Source organism: Suricata suricatta, chromosome 1, assembly GCF_006229205.1.
Source record: "Suricata suricatta isolate VVHF042 chromosome 1, meerkat_22Aug2017_6uvM2_HiC, whole genome shotgun sequence".
Lineage (NCBI taxonomy): Eukaryota > Metazoa > Chordata > Mammalia > Carnivora > Herpestidae > Suricata > Suricata suricatta.
The window spans coordinates 96,608,472-96,621,419 of record NC_043700.1 but is presented as its reverse complement, the minus strand read 5'-3'; the positions used below and the strand labels follow the sequence as shown (position 1 = coordinate 96,621,419).

Here is a 12,948-nt window from a genome sequence, read left to right as displayed (position 1 = left end):
CTGGAGCCTGCTTCGGATTCTGTCTCTCCCTCTCTGCCCCTTCCCTGTGCTTATGCTCACTCTCTGTCTCAAAATAATAAACTAAATTTTAAAAAAAAATAAGAAGATACAGAATTAAGGAACCTAAGAATTGGAAGTGACTTTTGAGATCATCTAGACCAACCATCTCATATGCAGATAAGAAAACTAAAGGCCAGAGAGATCAAAGGATTTTCCCCAAATCAAAGAGGAACAGATTCCCAGTCACCTGATTCCCAGTTTGCTGTTCTTTCCAACACCCCACGCATGCTACCTCCATTAACAACAACTTAGAATTTAAGTCAGGAAGACACCCTATAAAGAATCTATTCTCTTTAATGTTTTCCAGAAATCTTCCCTAGGAATATTTCTCTTTACATCTTATTTAAGTTACATATCTTTAAATTATAAACTGCAATAGAAAAAAACTCTGTTTCCTGTACCAGCAAGTTACTTACTTTTTTAAGCCCCCATTTCTCATTTGTAAAATGCGGACATTACTACCTGCCTTGCTTGCTGTAAGACTTAAACAACATTGCCTAAGCACCTAGTACAACTTACAGCAGAGGGAAAGCATTCAGTGGTTGTTCATTTCTTTCCCTTCTCCTTCATTTAAGCTCATGGTCTCTCATCTTCAGGAAAGAATGTGAAAAAACTACCAACAGGAAGATAAGCTTAAGTTGGACTGGAGTCAGAAATAACAGGGACTATCACAACCGACTGATTTACCAGTATTCCCTGAGGTGAAGCAGAAAGGAAATATAACATTTGAGGCTAATATTATAATAAGATCCTGTTCACAGAGAACTCAAATGCTAAACAATATTTATTCACAACAGGTATTTGGGAAAGAAAACTGTTACTCTACTGAGATATGAGAAAGTCAGGAAAGTCCAACTCAAACCAGCCTTTAAAAGACAAATCTTATATTAAAAATGTGATTCCACAGTGTTTAAATATTTAATTTTTAAAATGTACAAATCACTACCAGAATTTATACTATAAAAATGAAAAGAAAGTTTATCTGCATCATGTAATATCCTAAAAATTAAACTGCTCCCTCCTTTGTCCTACCTGTCGTGATCAATAAAGTGAGTTCTTTGATGGAGTGAAAGGGGCTTGATAAGGTATTGGCGGACCTGACAGGTTTTGGGTTGAATCCTTGGAGTCACATACGCTTGAAGCATGCCATACTGGCCTTCAATTGAACGAATCTGATTCAACACAAAAGAGAAAAGAAAATAAGAATATTCTAGCAACATAACATAAATGTTATCTTTAAAATGTTCAACACAAGTAATCAAATAATTAGACCTTAATCTCTTCTGGAGTATTCTGAAGGAAATAATGACCTTTTATTAAACAACTACTTTTTACCACTAGAGTAAAGGAAAATTTAAAAAGCGTTTGGCAGGCAAAAGGAAACTTGATCTATAAAAGGTATCCCCACCACATATTTTTGGGTTGTGTACACTTAGAAGTGCTATGTCATTCCAAAAAACGTATGTTCTTACATACTATCGCATCCCATCTAAAACCACCCGTGTCTAATATGTTTCATAAGATTCGCATCAAAAATGGTTAAAATTTAGACATTTCGTTGAGGGGGATAAGTGAGTTTTTCAAATAACTAAAACTTAAATGTCACACTTCATTTTCTCATAAATAACAGTACTACAGCATATAGCTATTGTTATGAAAATCTATTGACAGAAAAAATGTTTCTAAGCACTTAATTCTTGATTTTCTATGAAAATAGAGAAGTATACACCATCTAATTATAAGGTATTTGGATTAGGAAATCTTTTGAGTTGCTTTAAATATACCTGATTGGACCTCCTGAGGATTCAAAACATTTAACAGAAAATGAAAATTCATTACACTGTGAAGAATTAATTTTACAGGAGTTGGAAAGCTGTTCAGCCTCTCCCTTTTGCCCCCTCTCTGTTTCTCTCACTTCAAATTCATAGATGGACTGTAGTACTTCCTGTATTACAATGGTAGCTTCTCTAACCTGGCTAATATTTTATTTTTAATGTTTATTTGAAAGAGAGGGAGAACATGCATGTGAGTGAGTGGGGAGGGGCAGAGAGAGAGGCAGAGAATTCCAAGCAGGCGCCACACTGTCAGCGCAGAGCCTAATGTGGTGCTCAATCCCATGAAGTGTGAGATCATGACCTGAGCCAAAATAAAGAGTTGGTCCTTCAGCTGACTAAACCACCCAGGTGACCTGCTAGCTGTTATTTTAATTCACACTTTTCCTAACATGTGGGGGGGGGGGGGGCAGAAATCAGTGTTTTACCTAAATGGGAAAGATAAAGGTTTATAGCAAGGGCTTTTGCAAATGTCACACTGCAAATATTGCTCAAAATGGAAAGAGAACAAAGATAAAAAGATAAAAAATAAAAATACAGAAAAGAAATAAAAAATAGATCTGATACAGCTATATTTCAGGGTTTCTTTTTTAAAGGTAAGCTTACACTAGCACATAATTTTTTCCACAGTAAAAAGTCAAAAGGCTTTCTTTGATTATATAACAATTCATATGCATTATTAAAAATATAAACAATACAGGGGGTGCCTGGGTGGCTCAGTCGGTTAAGTGACCAACTTTGGCTCAGGTCATGATCTCACAGTCCGTGGGTACAAGCCCTGTGTTGGGCTCTGTGCTGACAGCTCACAGCCTGGAGCCTGCTTCAGATTCTGTGTCTCCCTCTCTCTGCCCCTCCCCCGCTCACGCTCTGTCTCTCTCTCAAAACAAAATAAAGACATAAAAAAATTTAATAAAAAAATATATAAACAATACAGAAAAATTAGGATGAATATACAAGTCACCTGAAATCCTACCACCCAGAGATGATGATTGCTATTTTGGTAGTCATGTCTTCATACATTTCTCTATGCAGAAGTACAAAAACAAAACCATAATTTCACATGAAGAAATTCTATTTATTCATAGACATCTTTCTTATTCCTAACAGTCACATTTTCCCTTATCTTCATTTCTCTCAATGGCATCACGTCCCTCCTACTCCTGTCCCACCCATGCTTTCCCCTACGGTATAACCTATCATACCAGACAGGTGTTTCTTTCCATCCCTTTCTTCATATTTATACCCCTTAGATAAAATGTATTTACATCTATAGGAGTTTTAGCCACATTTTGTTTTTCATGGAATTCGTTCTATGTTAACAGGAAGAGATCAATGCCTTCTTTATGGCAGCTGTTTTATATTCCATATATGCATAAATAGCTAATTATTCAACCACTCAATTATTTAATGTTCACTTTGGTTCCACTTCTCTGCTTCTACAAGCAATATTGCATTTAATTAAATACATATCTGTGTGTATAATACTGTGGTTTTATTGCTTAAAATAGATTCCTCCAAGTGGGACTCTTGCCTGTTTTTCCAAAGCAGCTGTAACAATTTTTATTTCCTTCAGCTATGATTGAGTGTGTCCTTTTTCTTATTGCCCCACATGGTGATGTTGCTTTTAAAATTTTTTGCCAGTCTTTTGGAGAAGCAGAAAATGTTTTTTGTTATTTTAATTTGAATTTCTCTAACTAATAATAAGGTAGAACATTTTCTCTTAATATTTGTTAGCTATTTTGACTCTCTCTTGTGTGAACTGAGGCACAGAACATATTCTCTGCCTATTTTCCTTACTGGATAGTCATTTTTATAACAAGTTATTGGCAGTCTTTGTGTTTTGTTGATATTCACCCATTACCTGAAAGACAGCTAAATTTCCTTCTTTTTAAAAATAATTTGGTACTTAATTCATCTAATTTTTTTTTTTCATATATAGCATTAGGATAAGAATCCACTTAATTTTCTTCCAGATAGATACCAGTTGCGGCAACACTAATTTTTAAACAGGAATAGTAATTTAACAGAATTTTTTCCTACATAAAAATGTCATGCATTAGGGGTGCCTGGGTGGCTCACTTGGTTAAACATCCCCTTGATTTTGGCTCAGGTCACAATCTCATGGTTGTGAGATCAACCTCCGCATGGGCTCCACAGTGGGCATGAAGCCTGCTTATGATTTTCTCTCTCCTTCTTCCTCTACCCCTCCCTTTCTTGCATTCTTTCTCTCAAAAAAAAAAAAAAGTCATTCATTAAATATCCATAAATGTATGTTAGGCTCTATTTCTAGACAATTTTATTGCACCCCCTATTTATTAAGGCCTTATAAATACCACGCATTATTTTTATTTATTTTTATTACAATAGTTTTATAGTATGTTTTACCATATGATAAGTTCCACCTTTTTCTTTTTCATTAGTTTTCTTGCATTGATTACTGGATCCGATTTAAAAAAAATAACATAGCTTTTTAATATGTTTAGGTCTACTTCCCAATTTATTGGCACAGTCTTGTTCAGAGGATATGTAATTTAAAATGTTTAATTAGGTTAAATAAAATACATTTAACTACATTCCTTTAGTAATAAATTTATTTCATTTTTTATAGTACCAATAATTATTTTATTTTTTTAATTTTTATTTATTTATTTATTTTTTCTTTCAAAATACACAAAAGGGGACGTATGCAGACTAAAATAAATTGTTTAGGAAAAAAAACCTTACAGTTAATTGGAACGTCCTTAACTAGATGTGAAAAAGTTGTTATGTAACAACATCTCTCTTGAAAAAAACAGACTGAAGGGCACCTGGGTGGCTCAGTCGGTTGAGCATCCAGCTTCAGCTCAGGTCATGATTTCACAGTTCACTGCTAGCTCAGGGCCTGGAGCCTGCTTCAGATTCTAGGTCTCTTTCTCTCTCTGCCCCTCCCCTGTTCATACTCTGTCTCTCTCTGTCTCTCAAAAGTAAATAAATATAAAAAAAAAAATTAAAAAAAAACCAGACTGAGTCTCTGAACATCAGCAACACCAAGAAAAAAGTTATAGTCTTTAATTTTTTAGATCATAAATGTATCAAATAGAGTTTTTTTAAAAAATCACACAAATTAATTAACTAAAATAGATTTGTGTACTACCATCAGGATTTAATTATGAAAGAGATTATATTACTAAATTGCTAAAGAAAACATTAAATGATTTCCTCTAAAATAGATGGTAATACATGACACTATTGGAATGCAATCAGAAAAATCCAGATGGTAGGAAAATATAGGACAAAAGCTCATATACTTCAATAACTATATTACCTTGTCTGGACCATGACTAGATCAAACAAACTGTAAAAGAGAAACTCAGTGAAATCTAAATACTAAATATTTGATGAAACTAAGAAACTATTGTTAATTTTTCTTAGATGTGACAATAGTATTGCAGTTATGTTTTTAAAAAGAGTTCTTATCTTTTGGACATATGTACTAAGATATTTACAACTGAAATTACAAAACATCTTGTATTTGCTTCAAAATATTTTGGGATAGACAGCGATAGTATAAACAAGAATGCTATGAGTTGATGACTACTGAAGTATAAACAAGAATGCTATGAGTTGATGACTACTGAAGCTGAAGTCATTACTTTTCTGTATGTTTGAAACTTTCCATAATAGAAAATTAAAAAAAAAAAATCTACTTAGAGGAAATACATGACTGGTAATTTCAGAGAAGGAGACTGGTTGTGCACCAATAGCAGAGATAATTGTTTGGGCTGAGTTAAAACCTAACTGGTCATCCAACGGTCATTAACCCAAAAGGATTCATTTGAGGGGAGAAAATAATATAAAGAAGTGATAGATACATTGCAATATATACCAAGGGGGGAAAAAGTTCAAACTTTCAATTAAAGGGAATTTCAAACATTTTTACCTTGAGTTCCAGCCTTGTGGTATTTGCCTGGCACCGATATGTAGCGAGAAGAAAGTTGTCATTTGACTGGGAAGAATTCAAATTAAGGAAAAGGATGAATTCACATATTTATAAAAATAAAAATATCATCAATAATAATAATGGTTACCATTTACAAAGCATGTATCATTTGGGTGACACTGTGCTAAGTGCTTTTTTCTTACTCCTGCAAACAACCCTATGTGAACTTTTACTAAATAAGTTTTAACAGATGGAGAAACCATAGAATTTGGGTTAGGAAAATTTCCCAAAAGCTAGTAAGTAATAAAATCAGAATCCAAATTCATACTTTTAAGATGCTCTTTCCATCCTAAAAGTATTGTTTCTACAATAACATTTTTTAAATGTTTATTTTGAGAGAGAAAGCAAGGGGGAGAGGGGCAGAGAGAGAGGAGAGAAGAGAATCCCAAGCAGACTATACACATTGTTGGCACAGAGCCTGACGTGGGGCTTGAACTCATAACCATGAGATCATGACCTGAGTCAAAATCAAGAGTAGGTTGCTCAAATGACTGAGTCACCCAGATGCTGCTACAATACTTTTAAACATTAATTTTTCTAAAAATTTAACTGACAGCACAAACTTCTAATGTTTATAACATTAAAATACAAAACATCAGTGTTTGGTATGGAATGTCTTTGATTATCACAAATAGTTATAGAAGATTAAGAAATATCACATCTTTGTATTTCCAGCAAATAACACAGTGCCTGGGATGATACTATAAGCATTCAATATATGTTTGTTGAATTAAATTAGACAGGTTACTTCAAATATGACAACATCCTGCAACTGACTATTAAACTACTAAAAACAGAGAAATATATCTGGTTCTATGAACTGCAAAAACAGACAAAGCAACATGAAATACTTAGTATGCAATTTTTGTTGTGCTACTATTTCCCTATTTTTAATAAGTGAAGAAAAAGGATGCTAGTATCAAGAAGAAAATTTGAACACTTTAATTTCAAATCATTTAAATTTAGTAAACAGAATATCAATCAACTTAAAAATAAATATAGTTTTGTGCGGTTAAAAACAAATGTTATATATACCTAAGTATTTATGAATAAGATGATAAAGATTAAAATACATGAAATGTCTGGGATTAGGTTTGTGATGGGAAAAGGAGGAGAGCATAAAATAAGACTGGCCATATGTTGAACAATGAGTACACTCAGGTTATTTATACTATTCTCTCTACTTCTGTATATAATTAAAATCTCCATATTAAGGCTTTTTTTTTAAAGCCATCATTCTAAAAAATGGGTTTTAAACTAGTATGAAATATACTCATTTCAAAGAAACCTGCACTGATATAAATAAAATAGGGTAATCTTTCTCAGTAATTTAGGGATTAAGATTTTAAGATTAACTTGACTTTTTAAATGAAAATTAAAAAGTAGGCCTTAATCTTTTAGTTTTATTCTCAAACAGGGATGACAAACCATACATATTGCATAATATGCGTATGATAAAATCTCTTCCAAAAAAAAGCTTACTTACTATAAAATTATATTAAAAACTAGTCCCTAAAATAGCTCTCAACTTTCTTCTTCATCTACTCTTTTTATTCCTCCCTTTTTTATATGTATAATGACTTGCCAACTCTAGTCACCATCTCCTGCTCTGGCTTGCCTTCTCCAAGACGGCCATCCAGACCTTATCTTCACCCTAACTTCTCTCCAGGAGCCACACTTTGTTCTGAGACTGCTCGTGTGCTAGTACTAAGCAGGACGAAGTAATATACTAAGCATATCTAAAGCTCTGATACAGTCTCATCCAAGATACTTTACACATGGTAAGTACCCAACAAATGTCTGCTAAATAAAGGTTAGGCAAGATTCAATGAGCCCAGAAAAGGTGAAAAAGCACAAGCAAAAGAAACAGACCATGTTCAAATGTAGGAATGTGTGAAACTATATAGCATTTTCAAGAAATTTTAACAACTTCAGTTTGGCAGAAATAATGTTCATGGGAGGGAAGGTAGCAGCTGGTAAGAGCTAAGCTAGAGAAGTAATCAAGAGCTGAATCATGGAAAGATGTTATGCCACAATGAGAAATCTGACTTATATGCAGCAGGGAACAAGAAATCTTTAAGGTTTTGAGAAAAGGAATGACATGGTGATGTTTATATTTTAGGAAGACCTCTCTGGTGGCAGTGTACAGCAGAGCCTGGAGGTGAGAGGCAACACTGGAGATAGAAAAACTGGTAGACGAGTAGTTCAAGCAACCACGATAAGAGCCTGAAACATTAACAGAAGTGGAAATGAAGCAAAGTAGGAGGTATAGAAGCCAAGCAGACAAAACTGGCAAAAACTAGTGACTAACTGGATGTAACAGATCAGAGAAACGAAAGAATCTAGGACAACACTCCAGTTTTCTAGATTATCTGAAAATAGCGAAGATGAGTAGAAGCAGATTTTGAGGGAAAGGTTATGAAAAACAGATTGAAGAAAAAACATTAAACCTTAGTAGCATTTATTAGGCCTTATTTAAAATGGCATAATAGAAATGAAAGTGTCTGAAAAATTCTTGATATTTTTTACTCACCTCAGAATCACAGCTGCTAAAGCTGACAACAGCAGAATTTTTATCCACATCAAGTAAATCTATTGGAACATCACTCTACAGTCAATATTTAAAGAAAAACAAAAAATGGTTCAGATGGAAATCTAACAATTTTCACAAAACATTATTTTCTCTAAGGGTTCTCTTTAGTTCTAGTTCATCTTTAAATTTGAGCATATGAATTCTCTTAATTTACAATTGGTAATAGGTACTTCTAGGAAATAAATGCAATAAATAATAAATGTTATATCACAATGACTTATTTTTTTCTAATTTGGACTACCAGAAATCATAGATCATCACCTTAGAAGTATAATCCTACCTATTTTTGTCCATGCTAAAAATGTTACCATTGGCTAAAAATAATAATATGGCCATTCTGATTATATCAGTTCGTTTTTATCAATTTATTTTTCACCTGCAACACAGAAACGAGATAATTTTTGGTCTCCTCTATAGAGGTAGTTTCTAGGGCACTGTGGTTGCACTGAATTCTATCTAAGTGGTGCTCCTAGAGTTGTTTAATGCAGCCTTTATGCCAGCACTACTTAAGAGTTCAGCCTTTAAGTTTTAATTAATAATCTGATCTCTCTCCCACATCTTTTTAGATCTTGTCTTCTTTCTCCACTTTATTCTCTTCTCATTTTTTATGGTTTTCCATCTTTTGCTTATTTTCCATTCATCCAACAACCATCCTTTCCCACTCCCTGAATATCTTGCAATTTATAGAAAAACTAATTAAATATATTATTGAATGGAGTTGTATATTTTTATCCCTAAATTTCATCTTTTGGGAATATCTACTTTGTCTACTGACCTACCCAGAAACTGGTGCTTAATGAGCAAGCAGTACTGTAAGCTACCATTTTAGAATGTGAAGCTTAAAAAAAGGTTCTAATGAGGGCATTAAATATTGCAGTTTTCTAAATCACATCTCTTAAAATTCTCTTAATGTCAACCAAAGAACAAAATCCTTACTCTTCTTTTCGATGCTTCTTGAAACTTAAGTTCATCAGTCTTCTGTTTAATACTTAATAGGATAAATAAAAAGTAAAGCTATAACTTAGATAATCTATGAGAAAACTGATTATCTAATATAAAATTGATAAACCTTTAAAATTACTAAGCTAAATGCAATATTTAAAAGATAAACACTTACAATTACTATCTAAAATTGAAAGTGTTCAATAATAATAATGAGTGCATATGACTAATCTGCAAAATAGATCCAATCACAAAACAAAGAAATTAGATATTTTGCTTACCTGTATTAAGACATTATCTATCGCTGTCTGCACTTCTAAAATGAGGCTGTAGCTGGCATCGTCTTTATTTAATGTAAACTTGTCATTTACACTAAATGAAGGTACTGCTGATTTTGCATTGCTTGATTGGGAAGACTGTTGATATTTCTCTCTTTCCTGCAGTACCTTATACTGCAGATATTCCAGCTCACTCCTAGAGAAAAATGTATACAACTGTCATCTACAAGTATAAACATGTGAAGTCCTTAGAATGATTACAAGAATTAGACATTTACTTGTGCAATATAGATTTTTATTAGTTGAGCTAAAACTATGAGCTAATACAAAGCTTTGTTTCTATGATTAACCAAACAATCCCACATTATTTATGTCTAATCTAAAAATTAAAACTCAGTCCCATACCAGCAATATTAATAAAGAATTGTAGGTATCAAAGAAGGTTGAAAATAATCAATTCTAACACACAAATCCAGTTACAGTTACATATATTACTAATCAGGAGAGAAACTAGTTGTACTGGAGCAGAGAAACAGATTTAATTTGAAGAAACAAAATGTGTAAAACCAGTAAATTTGTGCCTTTCAGTAAAAATAGGTGAAACAGACAAAATAAAAAGGAGGCTGTGGAGTATTAACATTTTGAGACCACAAGATGATCATAAGCCAGTAGTAGATGAAGTTCCTCCATCCAGTGTTGAAAAGGATTCTGCCAGCATTGAACTGTACAGGCATTGCTTCATTGCTTAGAGAGTCACTCCAGTTAAAGGGAAACAACATATGCAAATGTAGCAACTAGTAACTGAGAAACAACAACATGAGGCTTAGCCAGCCCCAACTTAAGGGTGGGTAAGAGCTTAAAAGAGATCTGTGCAATAAACAAAGGAAAAGATTCCTACAAGAAATATTTACTTCATGTCTCATATGTACCTATGTTGAAGGTGCTGAATGAACAAAACAGACATAAGCTTCTGATGAGCTTACATTCCACTAGAATCAGGAGGGATAGACTCAGATATAAATACAAGGTATTATACTAAGCATGTGAGATAATAGCCATTAATTCTGCTTGGTTCCTTATTACATGAATGTTGGAGCTTGGAGTCCAGGTGGCTTTGCTAAGCTGACTTGTGGTAAACTTAAGGTGTGGCTTTGTGAACTAAAAGTACTCGTGGCATTTTGCTGCCTTAAAAACTTACGTAGCCCTCAACTACCACCAGAAAAAGATTGGCCCTCACTGTTCCCAAGAGGATGTAAAGGTTGAAGTAGGGAGAGCAGTCATTAGAAGTTTCAGCAACTCCCACTTCATGTATGAAGCAATTTTATGGGAGTCTGGGGTCTCTTTTCATAGGACTTGTCAGCTTGAACAGGCCACAGAAGCAATACCTGTGTCTAAAGGAGTCAACATTACTCATTTCCAGTAAGAAAACTGATAAACCAATGTTACATATTCATAAAAGTACACAGGAGCAGTAAACATTACAATTAAGAAGAAATACAGTTGTCTATGTTGGTTTCTTTCCAATGTCTGTGTGAAAAAACAAAGCATTACAACTATCTATAACTAAACAAATGAAATATATAATTTTTGATCTAAGAAAAAGTCAGTATAGAATAAAGTAATAATACTTTTATAAATAATATAAAAGGTATATTTCTAACTTTAAAAAACCACACTGAGATACACCTCACGCCAGTCAGAGTGGCTAAAATGAACAAATCAAGAGACTATAGATGCTGGCGAGGGTGTGCAGAGATGGGCACCCTCCTACACTGTTGGTGGGAATGTAAACTGGTGCAGCCGCTCTGGAAAACAGTGTGGAGGTTCCTCAAAAAACTATCAATAGAACTCCCTTATGATCCAGCAATAGCACTGCTAGGGATTTACCCAAGGGATACAGAAGTGCTGATGCATAGGAGCACATGGACCCCAATGTTCATAGCGGCACTGTCAACAATAGCCAAAACATGGAAGGAGCCTAAATGTCCATCACCTGATGAGTGGATCAAGAAGATGTGGTATGGGGTGGAGCCAAGATGGCGGAGAGGAAGGGAGCTCTGTAAACTCCGTCCGCACCATTTATCAAACTGAGAAGGATATTACGTTCATCTGCGAGAGCGGAAGGAGAAAATACGAACTCCAGAAGGAATAGAACCTCAAGGATACCTGAGTGAGTGGGGGCGAACGGGGGGAGATCTGAAAACGGGCCAGCCCGGGACGAGCAGGGGAGGTAAGATCCGCAGCCCAACGTGGCGCAAGCGCACAGCGCCCGAGAGACAAAGGGAAGAGACAGAGTCATAACACGCTCATAGAACTGTCTCTGAAGAAGAGGTATAGAACGCTTGGCTGCGCTTGGAGACAGAAACCTACTCCATAGATAACTGCTGGGTAGCCGGAATCCCGAACCAGGGTGGTGCAAGAGAAGGAATAGCTTCCAGCCCTAAGCCATATCGGCAGGGAAGCAGAGGCGCCTGTGGCTGTGAGAAGCAGCTGCGCTGGGGAGCGCATTCCCCGGCGGGAAGCGGCCTGAGCGGCGACTGCGCCAGGCGCGAGCAATTCGAACTTGGTTTTGGGAATGGGACCACGGAACGCATTTCCACGGCACACCTCGCCCCCTGCACAGACTGAGCGAATCCCGGGTGCCCACAGGGAAAAAATAGGGCGCACACCTACGGGACCCCCAACAAAGAGTCGGTGGCAGGTGGAGGCCTGGGCACGCGCTTAGACTGTAGGAGCTCCCAGCTCATTTCCAGCAGCGCACAGCTTCTTGAGCAAAGCTATCGGAAACTAAGAGAGACTCGGTTTTTTGCCTTTTGTTTTTTTCCTTTCCCCCATTGCAATCGAGATCCTGATTGGGGGTGGGGACTCCGCAATTGAGTCTGTGAAGGTGCGCACTTCACCTCCTGCTGCTCATTTCGCCTCAGGCAGGGGCGGAGCCTCTGAGAACGGACTCCAAGACCTACCACATCAAACCAAGCCATTCCACCAGGGGGAGCTGCAGCCCCTTTTTTTTCCTTTCGTTTTTGTTTTTTTGCTTTGTTTTGTTTTGTTTTTTTGTTTTATTTTGTTGTTTTTTGTTTGTTTGTTTTTTTAATATATAAAAATTTTTTTCTTCACTAGTTTCGTACTTATTTCTTTGTCATTATTACCTTTTTTTCTTTTTCTTTACTCAATTCCTTTAAATTTTACTCCTTATATTCCTTTCTCCTTTCTCCCTTACTTTTTCATCTTCTTGCAACCCAGATATATTCTCCTGTATCTCAT

The 12,948-nt window shown here is 35.3% G+C and overlaps 1 protein-coding gene and 1 long non-coding RNA gene across 2 annotated transcripts in view; one reads left to right on the top strand and one right to left on the bottom strand.

The window, feature by feature from the left end:
• BBS7 (Bardet-Biedl syndrome 7) overlaps positions 1–12,948 on the bottom strand; it is a 38,264-nt gene that overhangs the window by 8,313 nt on the left and 17,003 nt on the right. The window contains exons 11-14 of the mRNA XM_029941405.1: positions 9,688–9,880; positions 8,405–8,479; positions 5,812–5,877; positions 1,093–1,232 (exon numbers count right to left, since the gene is read on the bottom strand). Of these exons, the coding sequence (XP_029797265.1) occupies positions 1,093–1,232; positions 5,812–5,877; positions 8,405–8,479; positions 9,688–9,880 (474 nt within the window). The remainder of the gene's footprint in view (positions 1–1,092; positions 1,233–5,811; positions 5,878–8,404; positions 8,480–9,687; positions 9,881–12,948) is intronic.
• The window catches only part of LOC115293745, a 28,766-nt gene that overhangs the window by 2,713 nt on the left and 13,105 nt on the right, over positions 1–12,948 (top strand). The window contains exons 2-3 of the long non-coding RNA XR_003909582.1: positions 7,466–7,652; positions 7,994–8,137. This is a non-coding gene — a long non-coding RNA (uncharacterized LOC115293745). The remainder of the gene's footprint in view (positions 1–7,465; positions 7,653–7,993; positions 8,138–12,948) is intronic.